Consider the following 19306-nt stretch of genomic DNA (forward strand, 5'->3'; position numbering starts at 1 on the left):
CTGCTGTATATAAACAGGGAGAAATTTCCACTCTCACTCATACTGATGACGTTACCTAATTGGGTAATGAAACGTCTGCAAGCAAACAGCCAAGCTCAGAGAGCACCAAGGACTCCACACTTTGGATTTTTAAAATGAAATTAAATATTTTTAGATGTTCCTTGAGGTTTTTGCATGTTTGCTGCCCCACGGTGGGCAAAAGTTTCCAAGTCACCAAAAGGAATGTGGAGACCCAATGCAAACCACAGGTTACCTCAAAGTTTTGTTCCATTTGATGCTTGTGGGATATCCTGTGGTTTTAATTATTTCGGCTCAAGGGACCATTAAGCAGCTGCTCAGGCCTAACTCTGATCTTTCTCCCCCAGCAAAACCAACCCCACTTGACCTGAGGGGCAATTCAGTCATCGATGAACTTCCCTTTAAATCACCGGTCACAAAATCGTGGTCTAGGCCTGGGTGAGTATAATCCTGGATTGTTTGCTAAATATCTGCCATAGTTTGCCACAAGGCAGGCTGGGTTTTCACCTGTGAGTAGCCGGGAAATTAGAGCGTAATTATTCCCTAGTAGAATGACAGGGGCAAAGAATGTGGTTGGCTTCAACGAGAAACTGCATAAAAATATGAAGGATAGTGATGTAAACTGTAACCCCACAGAGAATGGTTTGCAGTTGTCTAGAGCAGGGTTTCTCAGCCTTGGCCACCTGAAGATGCGTGGACTTCAACTCCCAGAATTCCCCAGCCAGCACTTCAGTTGTGGGAGTTGAAGTCCACACATCTTCAGGTGGCCAAGGCTGAGAAACCCTGCTCTAGACACCTTGATGGCAAAGTTCTGGGTTGCCTGACTTGGCTTCAGATGAGAGGCATTATGCAGATCTTTAGACCTACAGTCTAAATATTTAGGATTTTTTTTTCATAGGGCTGTGTACTGCTTTGGACTCCAAAGGTGCTTCGGATGGTGTGATGTCTGCAGGGGGCTTAAGTCTGCACCTCCTTAAATGCGGTGAATCTTTTCCTGGAATTGTGCGGCAGCAGTGGAGAGCGGCTGCATGATGCTGGGAAGAGAGACAGATGTTTAAGAAGTATAGCCAGGGCCCCGGGTCTGCCAGATTCTCCAAAGCACACGTGGGTCAAAGCGTGGCACAGCTCTTCCCTCTTCATGCTGAAGTGGCCGCTGACCCTTCTCGTACAGAGCATCCCTCCCCTGGGGCTGAGCAACCCATCCGTCTGCAGCTGAATCGAGTTGCCTGTTGGGCTGCAGAGAATTTGTCATGCCCTAATTCAGATTGTAATTCATTGTCTGCAAAGATAAAGAGCGGGTTTGTGCCTTGGTGAAACCACAGTTGTTGAATCAGCCACTGTCCACCAGCTCACACATCATCCTAAGTTAGGAGTTTGCAAAGCACAGGGACTGAGTTCACCCATCACCCTAAGGCAGGCCCATGCCACCCCCATTTATAGCTCTGTGTAAAATTGGAAGCCAGCTGTAGCTCTAAAAGGGGCAAGGCCTTATCCAAAGAAACAATTTCCACTAGTGCTTGATTCTGAAACACTTACTCAGGATGCCACTTTCCCTTAGCACACTGTCAGCCTTTGCTCTTTGTAGTTGGGCATTTTGCATGCCACTATGTGCTTATAGGTAGTCCTCGCTTAACAACCATTTGTTTAGTGATGGTTGAGACTTATGACGGTACTGAAAAATCCAACTTATGACCTCACACTTACAACTGTTGCAGTGTCCCCATGGTCACGTGATCACGATTTGGGCAGTTGGCAGCCGGTTCGCATTTATGACCGTCGCAGCATCCCATGTTCATGTGATCACCATTTTTTACCTTCTCAGCAAGCTTCTGGCAAGCAAAATCACTGGGGAACCCCATGCTTCACTTAACAACCACATGATTTGCTTAATGCCCATGATGATTTGCTTAACAACTGCCACAAAAAGGTCATAAAATTGGGCCAGATTCGCTTAATGACCACTTTGCTTAGCAACCAAAATTCTGGTCATTAAGCGAGGACTCCTGTACTTGATTATCTGAATGACGAGGTCAGACCTGCATCCTGTATTCTTCACAGTATTCCCTTACCTTGATAGTCTCCCTGTGGCTCCAAGCTTGGCAGATAGGATTCTGAAAGCCCTCTTGTGACTTGCTGTAACCATTCCTCTGGTTGCTCTCATTTCAGCCAGACCTTCAACTCCAACTTTTCTCAATATTGTCGTCCCACCTCTACCCAGAGCATCACCAGCACCGACTCAGGAGATAGTGAAGAAAATTATGTGGCCATGGTAAGTCTTTGCAGAAGCTTCCCTCTATTTTGGTTTCTCTCCCACACCTATGCGTCTTTCAGGCATTGAGGTCATCTCTTCGGTCATGGCTAACATGGGTTCTTTTGAGAACAAGCCGTGGCTTGCTGGATTGGACCTCTGGCCCATCTTGTCCAGCAGTCTGTTCTCCCACCAACGGCCCAAGGCAGCCAGGTGGCCTTCAGGGGCAGCCCATATCAAGGCTAAGAGCCACGGATCCCCAGGAATTCCATGAATTTGTCCAACCCGTTTCTGAAGATGGCCAAGCCAGTAGCCAGCAGCTGTCCTAACAGCCAGGAACCACGCTGAGACGAGGAGCAGGTCTCTAGTGTTTATTGCTGCTACGTAAGACAGAAAATCCTAACAAACTGAAGAAGCGTGGGAAAACCAGACAGATAAACCCCAAAAGTCAAGGCGGGTCTGATCTGTGTCTCTTTGAATGGCTGCTTCACTCCTCAGTACTACGCATGCGTTTTCCCCCCTGGATAGGGGCCCCCTCCTGCTCGCCATCAGTACTCATGACAGCAGCACCTCTCATGGCAGTGGCCTTAACGTGCCTTTTTAACTTTATGAACGGCAAAGTTCTGTCTGTTTTGTTATTGCCACCCCTAGCTTTAGAAAGGGCAAAAGATGGATAAAATCAGACTGATGGAGAAATTTAGTAGTCATGTGATCACGATTTGGGTGCTTGGCAACTGGTTCGCATTTATGACCAGCACAGCACCCTGTGGTCACGTGATTGCCATTTTCGACCTTCCCAGCCTGCTTCTGGCAAGCAAAATCAATGGGGAACTGCGTGATTTGCTCAACAACTATGGATTTGCTTAACAACACCAGTGATCCGCTTAATGACCACTGCAAAAAAGGTCGTAAAATCGGGTCAGATTCACTTAATGATCACTTTGCTTAGCAACTGAAATTCCGTTCTCAGTTTTGGTCATTAAGTGAGTACCTTTATGCAGATTTGGACTGGTGATTTGAATGGGTCTTTCCTTGTTGCTTTACTGATTGCATCCCAATCCATTGCTCCAATCGTAGCAAAACCCAGTTTCTGCGTCTCCCGTTCCCAGTGGGAAAAGTAGTCCGGCGCTGAAGAAGAGCACAGCAAGTGTTGACTACCTGGCCCTGGACTTCCAGCCAAGCTCACCTGGCCCTCACCGAAAGGTACAATCCGGTTCCGAAATCTTTGCGATAATCCCATGGGGATTATTGCTGGAATTCTTACCCAGGAATTCCAGTCCTGGAATTCTTCTTTGAAACATAAACCCATGCACGTCCACAGGTGCATGCTTTTCTGAAAGTAGGTGGAAGGAGGGCGAATCAGGAGCTCCTCAATTACTACTAACAGAGGAAACAACAAATTAACCATAGTTTATTGAATAGCCCCATCACTGACTTTGGTTTTCACACATGGCGCAAAGCAATCAAGTGTGATTTACAGGGTACAGTGGCTTTGCTTGCACAGCATGATGCTGAAGACCCAGAGCTTAAGCGCACTCTGGTCTGCTGTGTTGGTTTCCGCCTCCCACACTATCGGACGAAGGAGTTGAGATCTTCTAGAAAGTGTTCTTCTCCAGCACCGTCACCTGCTTGGCTTCTGAAGGGAAGCAGAGCTGAGAAAGTTCCCTAGGCACAAAACCGCAGAGAGAAAGCAGCTAAGAATCGCTTTCCCCTCCATCGGTTGGTTGATAGTCCCTGAATTTTGCAAAACGACCGGATCATTTGATGAGGGCAGGGTTGTGAGCTGTCAGTTCGAGGCCAGAATAAGCTTGATGCATCATGCTGAGTCCCTTACTCTAAACCCAGAGAAGCATGGCCCATTTGGAGAGGGGGATACAGGAGTTTAAAGGGTAGAAGTCCTTGAATTGGCTTTTTTGCTCCTTAACCCTCACTGAAAACACTCCAAAGCGCACACACTTTTTGTACCCGTAGGGTAGGAGGAATTCCCACCACACAGACAAGTGCTAGAAATAGGACGTGTTGCTGGGGGGGCAGTTGAGAATACCAAATGGCATCCAATACAGGTAGTCCTCACTTGATGACCGTTCACTTAATGATGGTTTGGAGATACGATGGGGCTAAAAAAGTTACTTACAACCCATCCTTGAAGTTATGACTGTTGCACCACCCCCCATGGTCACATGATCGTGATTTGGGCACTTGGTCGCATTTACGACCGTTTGCAGTGTCCTACGGTCATGTGATCGCAATTTGCAACCTTCCCAGCCAGTTTCTGACCCAAAAAATCAATTGTTTCCAATTGATTTGCTTTATGACCATTGTGATTCACTTTAAGACCACATGACTCACTTTACAACCACCACAAAAATGGTCATAAAATTGAGTTTGGTCCCATGATGCCTTGCTTAATGACCGTATCACTTAGCCACCAAAATTCTGGTCCCTATTGTGGTCATTAAGTGAGGACTACCTGTAGGTGGGTTTATACACCTTAACCCATGATAAGTTGAGCTATGGCTTACTCAGTTTTCTAGGTTGATATCACACCCCAAACCATAGGCAAACCATGTTGGCACAGTACAGCAGGCTAAAGTGCAGTTGGATGGAAACAAAGCCAGTTTGAGTTACAGGATAGTAAAGTAAAGCCACGTCTAACTGGAAGGATAAAAGGTAGGGAGCCAGGGCAATTTTAAGACTGAGATCCCTTCCTAAGGATCAAGCACATTTGCTCTCATAAAAAAGTGGGATAAAAATAATGTTGCTGTTATTGTTGTTATTAATTTATTTTTACTATTAATTTATTTTCTTTATTAAGTTCTTATTTCTTATTATTAATTTCTTATTAGTTTATTTTTCTTATTAAGTTATTATTTTTCTTATTATTCTCCCTTCCCTAACGCCCCAAAATAAAGCCTTGAAGGGAACAGGTGATCTGGCCTATGAAGCTAAGAGGTTGCCAATAAAGCAACATGCTTTATTTTCTCTTTTGTGCCTGACATTGCCCTGCAGAAGCTTCTGCCTGGGATCTTTTATTTTTTTAATATTTTTTTTATTAAGTAAATACAAAAAACGAAGAAAAAGAAAGCCCCAAATTATAAAAGAAGGGGGGGAAAGCCTGAAAAAAGGAAGCAAAAATATGCAAACTGTATATGCAGACATGCATATATTGATAAGTTGAAATCATGATTCATTATGGTCTTCTCTGGTTGATCTATATTAATCAAATCTTCAAACCGCTAAATTGTTGGAGCCATGTATTTGCCTTTCCAGCCCTGAACAATAAGTCTTTTGATTACGCATTTGTTTTCTCTGTCCAAACGTCAGAGATAAATCTCGGGTTGAGTTAATACATGTAATTGCTTCTTACTGGAATGGAATATGTTTAAATAAAGTGTTTGTTTCCCTGCATCTCCAACAACGTAAACTCAATGGTCATTTCTGAAATATTCTTTCTTGTTGAAAAGGATGTGTCAAAATGTTTCTGGTTTTTTAACCTCTCATTTTTTTATAGGTTAAATAAAACATTCAGGCAAAAACAAAAAGGAAATCTATCGCGAGGGTTGAATCTGATACTTTACACCAGTGTTTTTCAAACTTGGCCACTTTAAGATGGGTGGACTTCAACTTCCAGAATTCCCCAGCCAGCCGGGTAGGGAATTCTGGGAGTTGAAGTCCACCCATCTTAAAGTGGCCAAGTTTGAAAAACACTGCTTTACATTGAAAAGCAAACCACGCAAAATCTGGAGCTTTCTCCCATCTCTCAGTTTGCTAACCAAGTCCCTTCTCTCCCGTCCTCTCCTTTCTGCGGACAGCCCTCCACATCATCCGTCACCTCTGATGAGAAAGTCGATTATGTGCAGGTGGACAAGGAGAAGACTCAGGCTTTGCAGAGCACCATGCAGGAGTGGACCGACGTCCGGCAGTCGTCTGAGCCCAGCAAGACGGTGAAGCAGTAGCCAAGCTGGGGCGTGGTGGAGAAGAAGCAAGGCTCTGGAAGGGCAAGAAGGCAGTAAATTTGTCTGCCCAGCTGGACTTTCTCTTGGTCTTCTTCGTGGGCTACTCCGGATAGGCAAACAGTCTGCTTTTGAAAGCAAGGTGCTTCGATGGAAGATTTGGCTGGAACCCTGTGTCAACCCCCGAAGGCAATTCTCTGTTAGGGGTTAGCTGCTGGCTCTATTATTGGAGGAATTCAGTGAAGGAACACTGGCTTTTTCATCAACCTACACTAGGCTGACCATATTTCCTTGAGACAAAAACGGGACATTGGGATGGCCAAATGGGGCAGGGCTGGGCAACGGGCTGGAGCAGCAGGCAGGAACTTCTCCAGTTTTCTCAGGCTGGGAATCTTTGGATTCCTTCATTTGCAAGAGGCAAGGCTGGGCTGGAGAGTCTAGTGAACGGTTGCCCCTGACAAGCCGTTCCTCCTCTGGCTGTGCTTTTACGTTCTTTTCTTCCTGCCGTTTCAAGGCAGGAGCCAATCGGCTCGCCTTTTGATCACCGCCTATCATCTGATCCTGTTATTTCCTTTTTAGGTTTCCCACCGGGTTGAGCTCTGCGGCTTTTTTCTCACCATTTCTGCTGAGCTCCCCCTCCTTCCACTCAAAGTCAGACTGCCTTCTGACAGGTTCGCGGGAACTTTCGAATTTTTAAGTAAGGTTTTTAAGAAAACAGGACAAAATGGATATTTATATTAAAACGACGGGACAGTCTGGAAATGTTAAAAAAACGGGACTGTCCCATTCAAAATGGGGCGTATGGTCAGCCTAACCTACACCTCTCCAGATCTACTTTCTACCTGCAGATCTCTATTTTAGCACCAAGCACCTTCTCTTTCCCAGTTTCCTGCCACCTGTTGGAATTTTAAGCCTAAGTTTTGCCTCCCCCTTCTGCCTCCAGGTCTTTTAGAGAAGATGATGATGGTGGGTGATGATGATGTTGACAATAATAATAACAATAATAATAATAACAATGGCCAGCTACTCATCCTGTGTTTGATTTTCAGTGATCTCTTTACGAAGCTGCATTGCTTCCCAAAAGGGGAAGAAATTTCCAAGCAATGCCTCCTTTCTGCTTTTTATGTAAATTGCCATCATTCGAATCCCTAAAGTACGTAGTTGCCCTTCAGGGGACTAGCATGTAGGGAAACTATCGTTGTTCATTGTATAAATCAGCTTTTTGAAATGCATTATTCTCGAACTGAAATTAATTCCTCTACTGCCTCCCTCCCACCCAACAAGAAAAAATCTTCATGATTCTCCATTGGGAATTTTAAGATTGAAGCCTCTCTGGATGTTTTCTCAATTGTTTCCTATGATCGCCTCTTTGTGGAATGTGATATCGGTGTCTGAGATCTTACAATATTTGAATCTGCGTTGGGCAGTCTTTGGTACCTGGTGTGTGGTGTGTATGGTAGAAGGACAGCATTTGATGTTGGACCCTTATAGTGAAAGGCCTTATAAAAAGCCTTGGCGTTTAAAAATCCATCCACTCTGGGCTTGTTTCAAGCAGTATTCGATGCCTGGCTATATGTCTCTCAAGCGCTCCCAATTTGAAGCAAAACTTCTTTTTCAAAATGCAGAATTGAATTTGGAGTGTCACAGTTTAAAAGGCCAAACTGGAAAACCTGGCTAATGCTTGTGTATTTATGGAGGCGTACCTCCAGAAGGATATTTCATATTGCCTCTGGCCCAGGTATTGAGATGAGATCTAGAGCAACACTTGGAATGAATCCGTTTCACCCAGTTCCAACGAAGGGGCCCCGTTAGTCTGTGGATCCTTTCCATAATAATCTAGTTTTTAATTGCAGTGCTATTTTTATGTGGGTAACATACGCCCCTGTGAAAAGCAGAGCTTTAAGTACATGTGAATGAATCGCCTTGGTCTCTTTAGTGTGTTCCCACCTGGCCAGGTGAGCAGGATGATGGATTGCTCTCTGCTAGAGAGAGGAGGCCATCTGGGTTTCATGAAAATCACAATGGTTGTGCGAAAGCCCCCAGGATATCATGGCATTAGCACCGAGGACAAGCAGAACAGACAGTCAAAAAACTGTTGCAAGCAGGTTTTGCAGTGGTCCACCTGTGATTCCAAGGAACCTCCATCATAAAATTGGTGGAGAATTCTAGCATCTTGGTTCTACAGTCAGTTCATCCTTCCCCACATAATGAGCCAAAGGCAGGGGGCCGGAAAAGGAGGTTGCCGAGGGCTAGGATCCCTTGGAGAGTTGCTGGGACAGACCCTGCTGAAAAGTGATTAGCCCTCCTTGGCTAGACACTTCAGATGGTGGAGAAGGGGCAAGAGTTGTCTTCACACAACACACTTACCTGGGTCAGGTAAAGATGTAGCAGATGCACTCATGTATTATGCTAAAACGGGGTTAGTGTTTGCCTAGTTACGGTTTTCTCTTATAGTTTAGGACAGTGTTTCTCAACCTTGGCCATTTTAAGATGTGTGGACTTCAACTCCCAGAATTCCCCAGCCAGCATGGCTGGCTGGAGAATTCTGGGAATTGAAGTCCACACATTTTCAAGTGGCCAAGGCTGAGAAACACTGGTTTAGGATACTGTGAATTAGCCTACTAGGGTAGTTTCTGGTTCAGTGTGATTTGTGAACTAGAAAATGGTTCAGTGCTGAAATTAGGTTGAGTGGGTTGTGTGCATGCAACCACAGGCACAGGGCTGAGGTTGAGGGGAAAGAGACATAGCCCTGAACAACAAACTTCTAATTCTGCTATTTTACAATATAGATGAACAGTGCCTTTGTGTGCAGCTCAGATCCATTTTGAATTTCGCCTTCAGCTCTGTCACCAGCCCCAACCTAACGAAGATTGTCGTTGTCTCTTCCATAGGCTAAGCCCACTGGACTCTAAGCCCAGCACTGATTGGCAGCTCCTCTCATGGGAAGGGGTGTGCATGGCTCCTAAAAGCCTTGATGAGCCCCCCCCAGGGCTTCTCCAAAAACCTTCCCTTGTACTGTGGATTTAGCTATATGGGGAGCAATTACATCAGCTGCATTCAGTTGCACTTAATGCATACGTTGCATTGGCTGCATAAAATCACACTTTAAAAATCAGTGGGTTGTTTTATCCCTCTTGGACACCCTGAATATTCCTGGCATCCCTTTTGGGCCAAATTTGCCTCTTGACCAAACACTTGCTTTTCTTTGTAAGAGGAGAGCTGTGTTAGTCTGTGGTGGCCAAAAATCAGGAGCTCACGAATGCCGATGCCTTTTAATAAAATGTGTTGGTCAGAAAAGGTGTGCCAGATGCCTTCTAGCTCTGCCTTCCTGTTCAAGGTTTTTTCCCCAGCACTTTTTCTCCAGTTCACCTGGTCCTTGTATTGAAACTGGGTAGATTTTGGCAGGAAATCACTGCTCCTCCCTCTAAAACAGTGTTTGTCAACCTCAGCAACTTTAAGATGTGTGGACTACAACTCCCAGAATTCCCCAGCCAGCAAAGTTGAAGTCCACACATTTTAAAGTTGTTGAGATTGAGAAATGCTGCTCTAATATATAACCAACCTACTCCTTCCAAGATCTTTGCTGTCCCTCTGTGCTTATTCCTTAGCCAGAAAGGTTGCATAAGTTAATTATTGAATGCCATGCCTTTGCATCAGACAGTAGAGCAGGAAGAATCAAGTAACTTGGCATTTGCTTATTGGTAAGATTAAGACCTGTTTGGGGGAAGGAGGCAGGGAGGGAGAATGAGTGTGCTGTTGTCATTTGCAGCCTCTTAGCTACAGGTAGTCCTCGACTTACAGCCACTATTGGTCTGGAACTTCCATCGCTAAGTGAAGCAGTCATTAAGTGAGTCATGCCCAATTTTACAACCCTTTCGCTGCAAATCACCAGGGTCTTTAAGTGAATTGGCTTTCCCCATTAACTTGGCTTGTTGGAAGCTGGCTGGGAAGGTCACAAATGGCAATCATGTGACCCTGGGATGCCACAACTGCCATAAATACATGCCAGTTGCCAAGCACCTGAATTTTGATCATGTGACCAGAGGGACACTGCGACAGTCGTAAGTGCGAGGACCAGTCGTAAGTCACTTTTCCCAGTGCTGCCGTAACTTTGAACAGTTGCTAAACAAATGGTTGTAAGTCAAGGACTGCCTGTACTTTCCTGCACTGGAGATCTGTTGACCATCTCATTTTGCCTTGCTCTTCGGAGCCAGTTTGTTCAAAAGGACAAAAGTCCTTTTTGCTTTATAAGTCCCAAGGACAAAAGTTAGCTCATAAAGCCACACCATGTCTTACTGCTGTGTCTGGTGGCAAATGGTACAATCCTAAACAGCCTATGCATGTTTACTCCAAGGTGCTTTCCCCCCACAGAAGTGAGTTTAGGACTTCTGCTTGAATTTCTTTCTTCTCAAGTGCCTGTGGTTTCTCCTCCGCTCTCTTTGCAGCCTTTTGAGTTCAGGTTTTCCTGGGTTACCAATGAAAACCAACTGTGCCAGGTTCACACAACATGCTAAGCTAAAACGTGGTTGGCTGCTTCCTGGCTCAGTCTGGTTTATAGTTCTGTGAATTGGGCAAACTCAGACAATGGGATTAATTCGCTTAACACCGTTCAGCTAACCACGGTTTGCTGGGTTATTCAAACCCAGCCCATATGACGTAATTTGTGCACTGATCTTGTGACTGTTAAAACAACTGTACCTGGACAAACAAAGTATTTGTTTTGAAGCCAGCAGTTTCTTTTTAAGCCTGCATAGCTCTCTCTTCAGCATGTATAGGTAGAGGGCAGATTTCTTAAGATTCGGCGTATTAAAATGTAAGACTTGTGCGGAGTTAGAGTGGGATGTTTTTAGTTCAGCGTTTGATTTCCAGTTTCAGATAATGAAGTGTCTCTCACTCAGTAAAGGTTCTGTTTAGAAATATGGGTGATTTCTCTTTTGGAATCCGCCCTTCTGATCCTCATTCATTTCCAAACATGTGATATAAATTGTGTCTTGAAGGTTGGGGATGTTTTTTCAGCCAGGGGGAAAAAACCCAGAGAAATCTTCAGTACTGAAAATACTTAGAAGCTGACTTGCTAAAGGTTCAAATTTTCCCCTAAGTCAGCCTATCCCTAACCAGAGATTCTCAAACATTGCAGTGCCATGACCCATAAAATGAAAAATAAACTTAAGTGAACTTTCCCATGTATAAAACTAATGAATTGATTGGGGTTAGGGTTGAGCAAGAAATAAATATACCAATTTTAATAATTAAGTTTTATGATACCAAATAAAAAAAGAAGAGGACCTTAAAGTCCAGCTTGACTCCTGGCAACATCATGGATACGTTCATTTCCTAGTGGTCTCCCATCCAGGCCTGACTTTGCTTAGCTTCTGAGCCCACACAAAGTCAGCTAGGCCCCACCATCTGCTAAGGCTCTGATAGAACTGTACAACTATATCAAATAGACCTTTTCATTGGAATTCCACAATAATACAATCAACTTTTAAACCATATTTTTTCAATGGGAAGGACGAACTTGCTTTTGCATAATTTCAGTAATCTGTGTTTTATTTTTGAGGGAGTCCCTCTGATTTCTCATTCCACATTTATTTTGGACCAATATTTATTCTTTCTTGCAGCCACGGCAGACCATCCGGTGTTGGCTTGTCCAGACAAAAGCAAAGCCGGGCACCCAAAAAGGAGACTCACTCTAGTCTTTGCTCCGATGAGCAAGTCTGCATAAAATGGGAGCAAATGTTGGGAGGGATCCAGCTTTGTGTATTCAAGCCCCCTGCAAATTTGCAGACTGACCTCAAATTTGTTTGGGGTTCACCCACCCCTAATGCGAAGGTAAGCCAGAAGCGCCCTACCTACTTCCTGACTATAGAGCCGAAGTAGTTGAATGCATGGGATGTTAAAAAAAACGAAGCTGAGGACAAAGCACAGTTAGGGCCTACAACAAAATGCCACAATGTTGACTGATCTAATTTAAGATACCCCTTTGTTCCCCGCTCCTCTCCCATTTTTAATTTTATTTTTCCTTCCAATAGTCTCTGCATTCAGTGGGCATTTCTCATTCTGCTGTTTGGTGCTCTTCCGGCCTTTTTCTCATCCTATCGCAGATCTTAAAGCTTCCCTCGCCTGTTCTTGTGGGTGCATGAATGATGCTGTTTTGGATAGCTGCTTGCAGGTTTCTAACTTTAGGAAAGTACATTTCATCACATTTTTCATTTTCTGCACCTGGTGCAAGCTGCATATGTACGGTCTAGAAATAAAGGCTGGTTGGAAATATAGGCGGCATGCCATCAGCGTGTCAAGAACGCAAGCCTGGTAGACAGCGAAGTTCCTTTTTGGTAACAATACCATGACAGGTCTTTCTCTGTTCTGCTCAATCCATGAGTGGGATGAATCGTCTTTATCTGATCTCTCAGACTCAAGACAGCGAGCTGCTCTCTGTGCCATGCCCTCATACTGACTTAAATCAGTAGATATTCCTGTGGTTCTACTTACTACTAAACCATTACAGGGTGTATAACTGGTTTTGTTCTCTTGGGACTTCTCAGGTACTCTCAGCCATTACGGATAGTATTAGATCTGATGTGGTTCAAACCAGTAAGGATGAAGCTGGTTGTACTCTGCCTCCTGGTAGTCAAATCATGGTGTAAAACCACGGGAACCTGCTCTGCCAATTCTGCTCAATTCTCCATCTTGATCTCTATCTATTCATTCGACTCCAGTTCCTTCTCCTTCTCTGTGCAGCCAATCTGACGTTCTTCGATTCTACTCATTTAGTTTCCTGGAGATTAAATTTATGTCATGCTCATGTTGGTTGGAGGCGAGGCCGCTTTTATGACAGTTTCTTCCCTCACCAGAGTTGTGAGGATTGCGTTAGCTGGATTGTTAATGCCCAGCACGAATATTGCATCCCAGAACCATTAATTAAAAAAAAGAAAGAAACACAGGTGCTTCATCCTGCTGGACCAAGCCCTGCGAAAAGCACTAGGCAAAATGGTGGAAAATTGGGTGAATTATAACATACCCACTCCAAATTTGATCCATGATGTTCCACAATCTTATGGAAGGTATGGGGATTTTCAACTCTTTGGTGGACCATAATTCTACCCTGCTGGAAAATGAATGAACCAGCATGCAAAAAAATAAGAAGAAATGTAAACCAACTCTCACTATATGGATAGTATGACTCTAGAGGGAGTCACACAGTTTTAAATAGCCAGCTACATCACAGAACTATAATTAAAATGTATACAGAAGGATCGATGATTCTCTTTTGGAAAACATTTGAAGGGCACATCTAAAGATCAAGAAATGATCACTAGTGACCATAATTTTTGCAGCCTTCACTTAGAATACTATATTAAAGGGAGACCAGCATTTTTTCTTTAAACCCTTAGTTCATTCTTTGTACCAACAGAAGAGAATCTCTGTAGCTCAGGACTGAACTGTGGAGTCCTCGGTGCCCTCTGAGCTTGGCTGTTGGCTTGCAGATGTTTCATGACCCGACTAGGGACCATCATCAGTGCAACCAAACCACCAGGCTCAGACAGCACCAAGGACTCCACAGTTCATCCTGTGTGCCTGGATATTAATTTGGTCATAGTTATCCTTTCCCACTTGCAAGTTGATGCAGTACAGCTTTGATGGAAGCTTAGCATTTTGAGTCTCTTGAAGCACCAGAGATGTCTGGGATTGCCTGTCAGCCCTTTGAGGTAGACCAGACTCGGACACCAAGGTCATGAACTAAAACTTTTTTTATTATAGGGTTACAATAATGGAATCTTGCAATTCTGGATGTGCCTCTCCCCTTCCTGCCTTTATGTTTAAGAGAACTAGGAAGGGTGACATCTGAGTCACTTTCTCAAATTACCTTTCTGCGCTGGACTCAGATTTCTCTTATCTGACTGTTGCCTTGTCTGAAGCTCTTCTTCCTCAAGATTATTTTCACAGCCCATTACAATGCCTTTGTTTGAGCTGCCTCTCCCACGTTGCCCTAGCTGCTTGAGAAAGGCAGGTTGATGTGACCTCTTCCACTCACACAATCATTGCAGGAGGAAAGCCAGAAAAACCAGCTCCTGTGCTGTGCTCCATGAGTGGCGTACAAATGAGACTACTGTACCTTCCCTAATGTCAGAACATGATTGCAAGCAATTTCAGTTTATTAGGCTCAAAGATCAGCCAAAAATAATACTATTTATAATGGGATACACATTAAAACATAACATATTCCCCATCACCATGAGGACAAGTTAAAACTCTAACGTCTTACTGCGTAACTGGTACACAAGGTAGCAACATTTCACAACCTAAAGCCTTATTGCATTGTTCATATCAGCCAGCAGCAGAGAAACAGAAGGAAGTAGATCTGCCAGGATAATGTACGAGAATTGGCTTAATGAAAAAAGGAATGGTTGCATACGGACTCCACCAAGTGTATGACTGCAAGCATAGAGGCTTCTAAGCCGTCCCAATTGTAATGTGCTAGCCGTGGGAACTGTTACCTTAATGGTGCATTTGCTGTAAACCAGACCTTTGCAGCTGCTAATGAAGAGTAAATCCTTTAACGGTACCTAGCCATGCAGTTGATCTCACTTACCTGATCTTGCTGGATCTCAAAACAAGCTAAGCAGGGTCAGGCCTGGGGAAACCCCAAGGAAACCCCAGGGCTGTAGAAGTTAAAAAAATCTCAGAAAATGGCTGTGGCAAAACTTTTTTGTATTCTTGCTAAGTCCATGAAACACCACATGTAGAATTTGATGGGAGGGAACATTTGGCCTAGAGCAGATGGCACCTAGCTGCTTTGGAGGGATCTTGAAAAACCGAAGTAGGGTCAGACCTGTTAAGTATTGGGGTGAGAGACCACAAAGATACCCCAGAGCTGTTGAAAAGACACGGCTGCATCCACATTGTTGCCAAGAGTCCAGCTCAACTCCAAGAATTTGTTACTTTTTTAGTAACACAAGATCCCCCTCTTGCATGATTACTGTGGGTGGACTTGGAGAAAACTGGCACTGGGCTCAAGTCTTTAGGTTGCGTTCACACAATACACTAAGCCAGTATGCTGAACTCTGGTTTGCTAAGTAAACTGCAACTTTCTAAGTTCACACAACACAGTAAGCCTTTGGTCAGCAAACCACTGTATGGCTTGTATGAACCCAGGCTGAGAATCTATGGATGTACATAAAATGGGCCCAAATTGACATACAAGATGATAGTTTTAGGATCCCAAAGCACAGTATGGTGTTTGATGTCTCTCCCAAGGGTTTACAGGAATGTTGGGAGGAAAAGAAAATACCCATAGAACAAGCAAAAGATACCCATAATAGGTTGGTTGACTACATCTTGAAGAAATTTCGTTCGGTGTGCTCTTAAAAAACAGCTGGATGGGTGACCATTTCTGAGTTAAGTCCATTACCTAAAATATCTAACTGTATCACCCTAGTGCTTTCACATCACTTTTCATCCTTGGGTCGTACCAGGGCCACAGGACCTTTCAACCCCAATGGCCAAGGTGGATGGTATTCCCCATAATTCCCCCTCATACTCTGCTATCTCATGGCCTGTTAAGACAGCAGGTGGCAGAGGTGGCATGGCTGCCCCGTTCATCCCAGCCACAGAAGTCCAAGTTTGAGGACCACCATGCTGCAGGTTCTCAGAGGTGGAGATGCCTGCAGGGGGCCAGAGAAGCTGGTAGGATGCCTCAGTTGACATGTCCTCTAGAGACCCCATCAGCTGAGCATCCAGAGCCAAACCTACCCATTTGGAAGACCTGCTCAGTGACCATATCTTCCTGATCTTCCACATCATGGGCATCAGAGGACCAGATTATTTGCAGTACCACCTTCTCCCAAAGGTATCCACCTGTCCCACATGCTCCAACAAGGAGGGCACCCTCTAGGTCCCTTCTTTGAAATAAGGTTACCTTGTGGGACCCAGGAAGCAAGCCTTCTTGGTGGTGGCCCCTGCCCTTGGACAGAATCTCCTCCCAAACCAAACATATGATTGGCCCTAACGCTTCAGGCCTTTAGAAAGGCAGTTAAGACCTGGCTTTGTTATTTTTCTTTCAAATTTTTGTTTAATGATTATGTACACCTCCCAGAGTCACGTTGTTTGAGTTGGGTGGCCATCTGAATGCATAATACAGGTAGTCCGCATTAAGCAACCAATCCTTGCATTTACGACCTTCGCAGGTCTGTAGAGCAAAGGAAAGTTGAAGTAAGATCTTAAGCACAGTCATGGATCCAGTTAGCAACTGCTTTGCTTAATGACCAAGTTTCCAGTCCCAGTGGTGCTCACTAAACAAGGACTACCTGTACAGTAGTTAATTGGGTAATTGGGACTGGAAATTCCATCACCAAGCAATGTGGTCATGAAGCACGATGTCATGTGACCACGCTGCTTAGTGACAGTTCCAGTTGCCATTGTTAAGTGTACCCCTCATGGTCATTAAGCAAGGATGTTACATGGTTGCCATTTGTGACCTCCTACCGGCTTCCCCATTGACTTTGCTTGCAGGAAACCGTCAGGGAAAGTCACCCAGATTGCGATCACTTGACTGCGGGGACGCTGCAACAGCCACAACTACAAGGACCATTCATAAGTCCCACTTGTCCAGTGCCACTGTAACTTTCACAGTCACTGAATGAGTGGTTGTTAAGCGAGGACTACCTGTATATGTATTCCAAAATCTACTTTCCAAGTACCAGCATTTAGGGAGTGTATGAGCTACAGTGTTCAATGCAAGGCATTGCTTCACATTCAGCGTACCAAGAAGATTGGTGAAACCAAACAAGATTATCTGTTCCTAAATGATGATATGATTTATCCAGCATCTGCACAGACTGACAGAGTATGGTTTTTTTCTGAAGGCAGGGATCAGACACCAAGGGTTCATGTAATGGGAGAATTCTAACACGTGTCAGATTCGTGTAACTATTTAGGTATTACAAGAGATTTTTGACTGGGAGTCGTTAATGGTGTTTTGTCAAAGAAACAGTGACATTTATGACCTTGCTGTGAATGGTTGGAAGGGGGGTGGGTTGGTTTTTTTGGTTTTTCCCTTGGGGAGGATGGGAAGTGGGCGATGTTTATTTCATTAAAAAAATCCTCTTTTTAAAAATTATATATATATATATATATAAATATATGTACAGTATGTTTTTGTCTTGTATTCGTATTTGGGCTGGATATTCCTTCTTTTTTAGCCACTGTGGATTCCATTTCCTTAAATTATTAATTTATTCTTTGTGAGCTGCAGTTAAAAAAAAGAAGAAAACAATTGTCCTGTAAAACTGAACTTGCGCTTAACTTAGTTAATGCTTTAAATAAACAAGTTGCTGTTAATGTGATATATGGCTAAAAGGAATGCACTTATTTCTCTGTTATGAATTGGCACAATTAGGAGCAAACGGCTCCAGAATGTGTTAGTAATAATTCTTGGTAAGCAATTATGCAGCGTATAATTTTGCATATGAATACGGAGATATTATGAGCACTTTCTAACGAAGCAGGTGGTGGAAAATTATCTGCTTGGGCTTATGTTCTTAGAGAAAGGAGGCCAAGGGGTTGATGAAAGGCCAGCTTTTTGAGCACTGCCCTGCACCCCAGCTCCCAATTTCATATAGCCTCTAGTAGTCCTTTTGGTCTGTTGTCCCCTTGCTCTAACACCCAAAATGTGCCTGGTTCATATCTCAAGTTGAAGCACACTCTCTCCTAACCTGGCATTCTTCAAATATGTTAGACTATTATTGTAATTTGGACCTCATCTTTCCATCCCCAGATCACCTTAGGTGGTTGGTAGTTGGTCATAAAACACAGTCTTCTTCCCTTGAGATCAACTCCTGGTGACCGCATGAACATGCTTTGTCTGCATTCTTCTGAGATTCTTACATTCTTCTTAAAATTTGGGGAACTCCTGTCCAAGGTAAGGAAAAGCCACCCTCAGGGTTCAAACAGTGCCTCCACTCGGCATTTAGGAAACACCCAGAGCTGAAGGGTCATGGCCCCAGAACCCCCTTATTCAATGCTTGTGTGAAGCTGTTCTAGCAAAACCTGAATTACTTGCATGGAATTCCAACATACAATCTTCAAACAGAGAGCTCCTGCAAATCACAAACCCCAGTCTTCTGCAACATGATGTAATGGTATGTGGGAATGACCTTGGGAGACAGGACAACGAGATGCAACCAAGGAAGAGTCAGATAAAAGGCAGTTTAGCCTGCAACAGGAATGTGGATGGGGCAAGAGGCTCAGAAGAGACCCTCCCTAGTTTTTGGGCTGTAAAGGGGACAGGGGAGAGAAATACTTTCAGTCTTGCAAGGCTCTGTTAATGTAACCTTACAGTAAAGTAGAATTAGCTCATCTGGTCGTGTTTCCAGCCTGGTCTACCTCGTAAGGTTAACCCATGTGCAGGATCCTCACATGGTAAGAGGAGAGGACTAATAAACCAGAGAAACTGGGTTGGCCTTCATTGCCCCATGGCTCTTGCAACACATTTCTGAAGCACACATCTCCCCACCAGGAGTTCCTCCTCCTAGCTGTTCTGTGACTCAATCTGGATCTGTAACACGCGCTCCAACCAGCAGGCTCTCAGGAGTCTCACATTTCTGGATCACGGCCAACCTGCCACCAAGGTAGCAGGATCTTCTTCTTACAAGTTGCGTCTTCTCAAGGGGGGTGAACTTTGCTCAGATTCCTAAACAACCAAACAATTGCCAGAGGAGTCCTGCTTCTTACACAAAATAAACCAACAGGCGCATGGGTCTTTCACCCACAAAGGCACACACACTCCATTGTGCAGAAGGTTTAATCTATTAGCCAGTCAGTAAATCAAGATTTAGATGGTCTAGGAACTAAGACGAATAGTAGGGATTTCCCAGAGCAAGGTAGGAGGAGGGAAGATAAGAAAATCCGTGAATGTTTTAAACAGTATGTATCAGTCTTCCTCCATCTGGACCATTCAGATGCATTTGACTGCAACTACGTAATGTCCACCGCATGAATTAGGGAAAATGAAGTCCCAACAGTTCATGTCACTTCACTTCACAAGTTTGTGTGTTCACACTTCTTTTAATATGTTAGATTAACCTTC

General features: G+C 44.1%; 1 protein-coding gene across 1 annotated transcript in view; it reads left to right on the top strand.

Annotated features, from left to right (window-relative positions):
* GAB2 (GRB2 associated binding protein 2) overlaps positions 1-6277 on the top strand; it is a 125009-nt gene extending 118732 nt beyond the window's left edge. The window contains exons 7-10 of the mRNA XM_063305937.1: positions 366-456; positions 2185-2287; positions 3344-3469; positions 6079-6277. Coding sequence (XP_063162007.1) covers positions 366-456; positions 2185-2287; positions 3344-3469; positions 6079-6222 — 464 coding nt within the window. The 3' untranslated portion in view covers positions 6223-6277. The remainder of the gene's footprint in view (positions 1-365; positions 457-2184; positions 2288-3343; positions 3470-6078) is intronic.
* Positions 6278-19306: the final 13029 nt, after the last annotated feature.

Source organism: Candoia aspera, chromosome 5, assembly GCF_035149785.1.
Source record: "Candoia aspera isolate rCanAsp1 chromosome 5, rCanAsp1.hap2, whole genome shotgun sequence".
NCBI lineage: Eukaryota > Metazoa > Chordata > Lepidosauria > Squamata > Boidae > Candoia > Candoia aspera.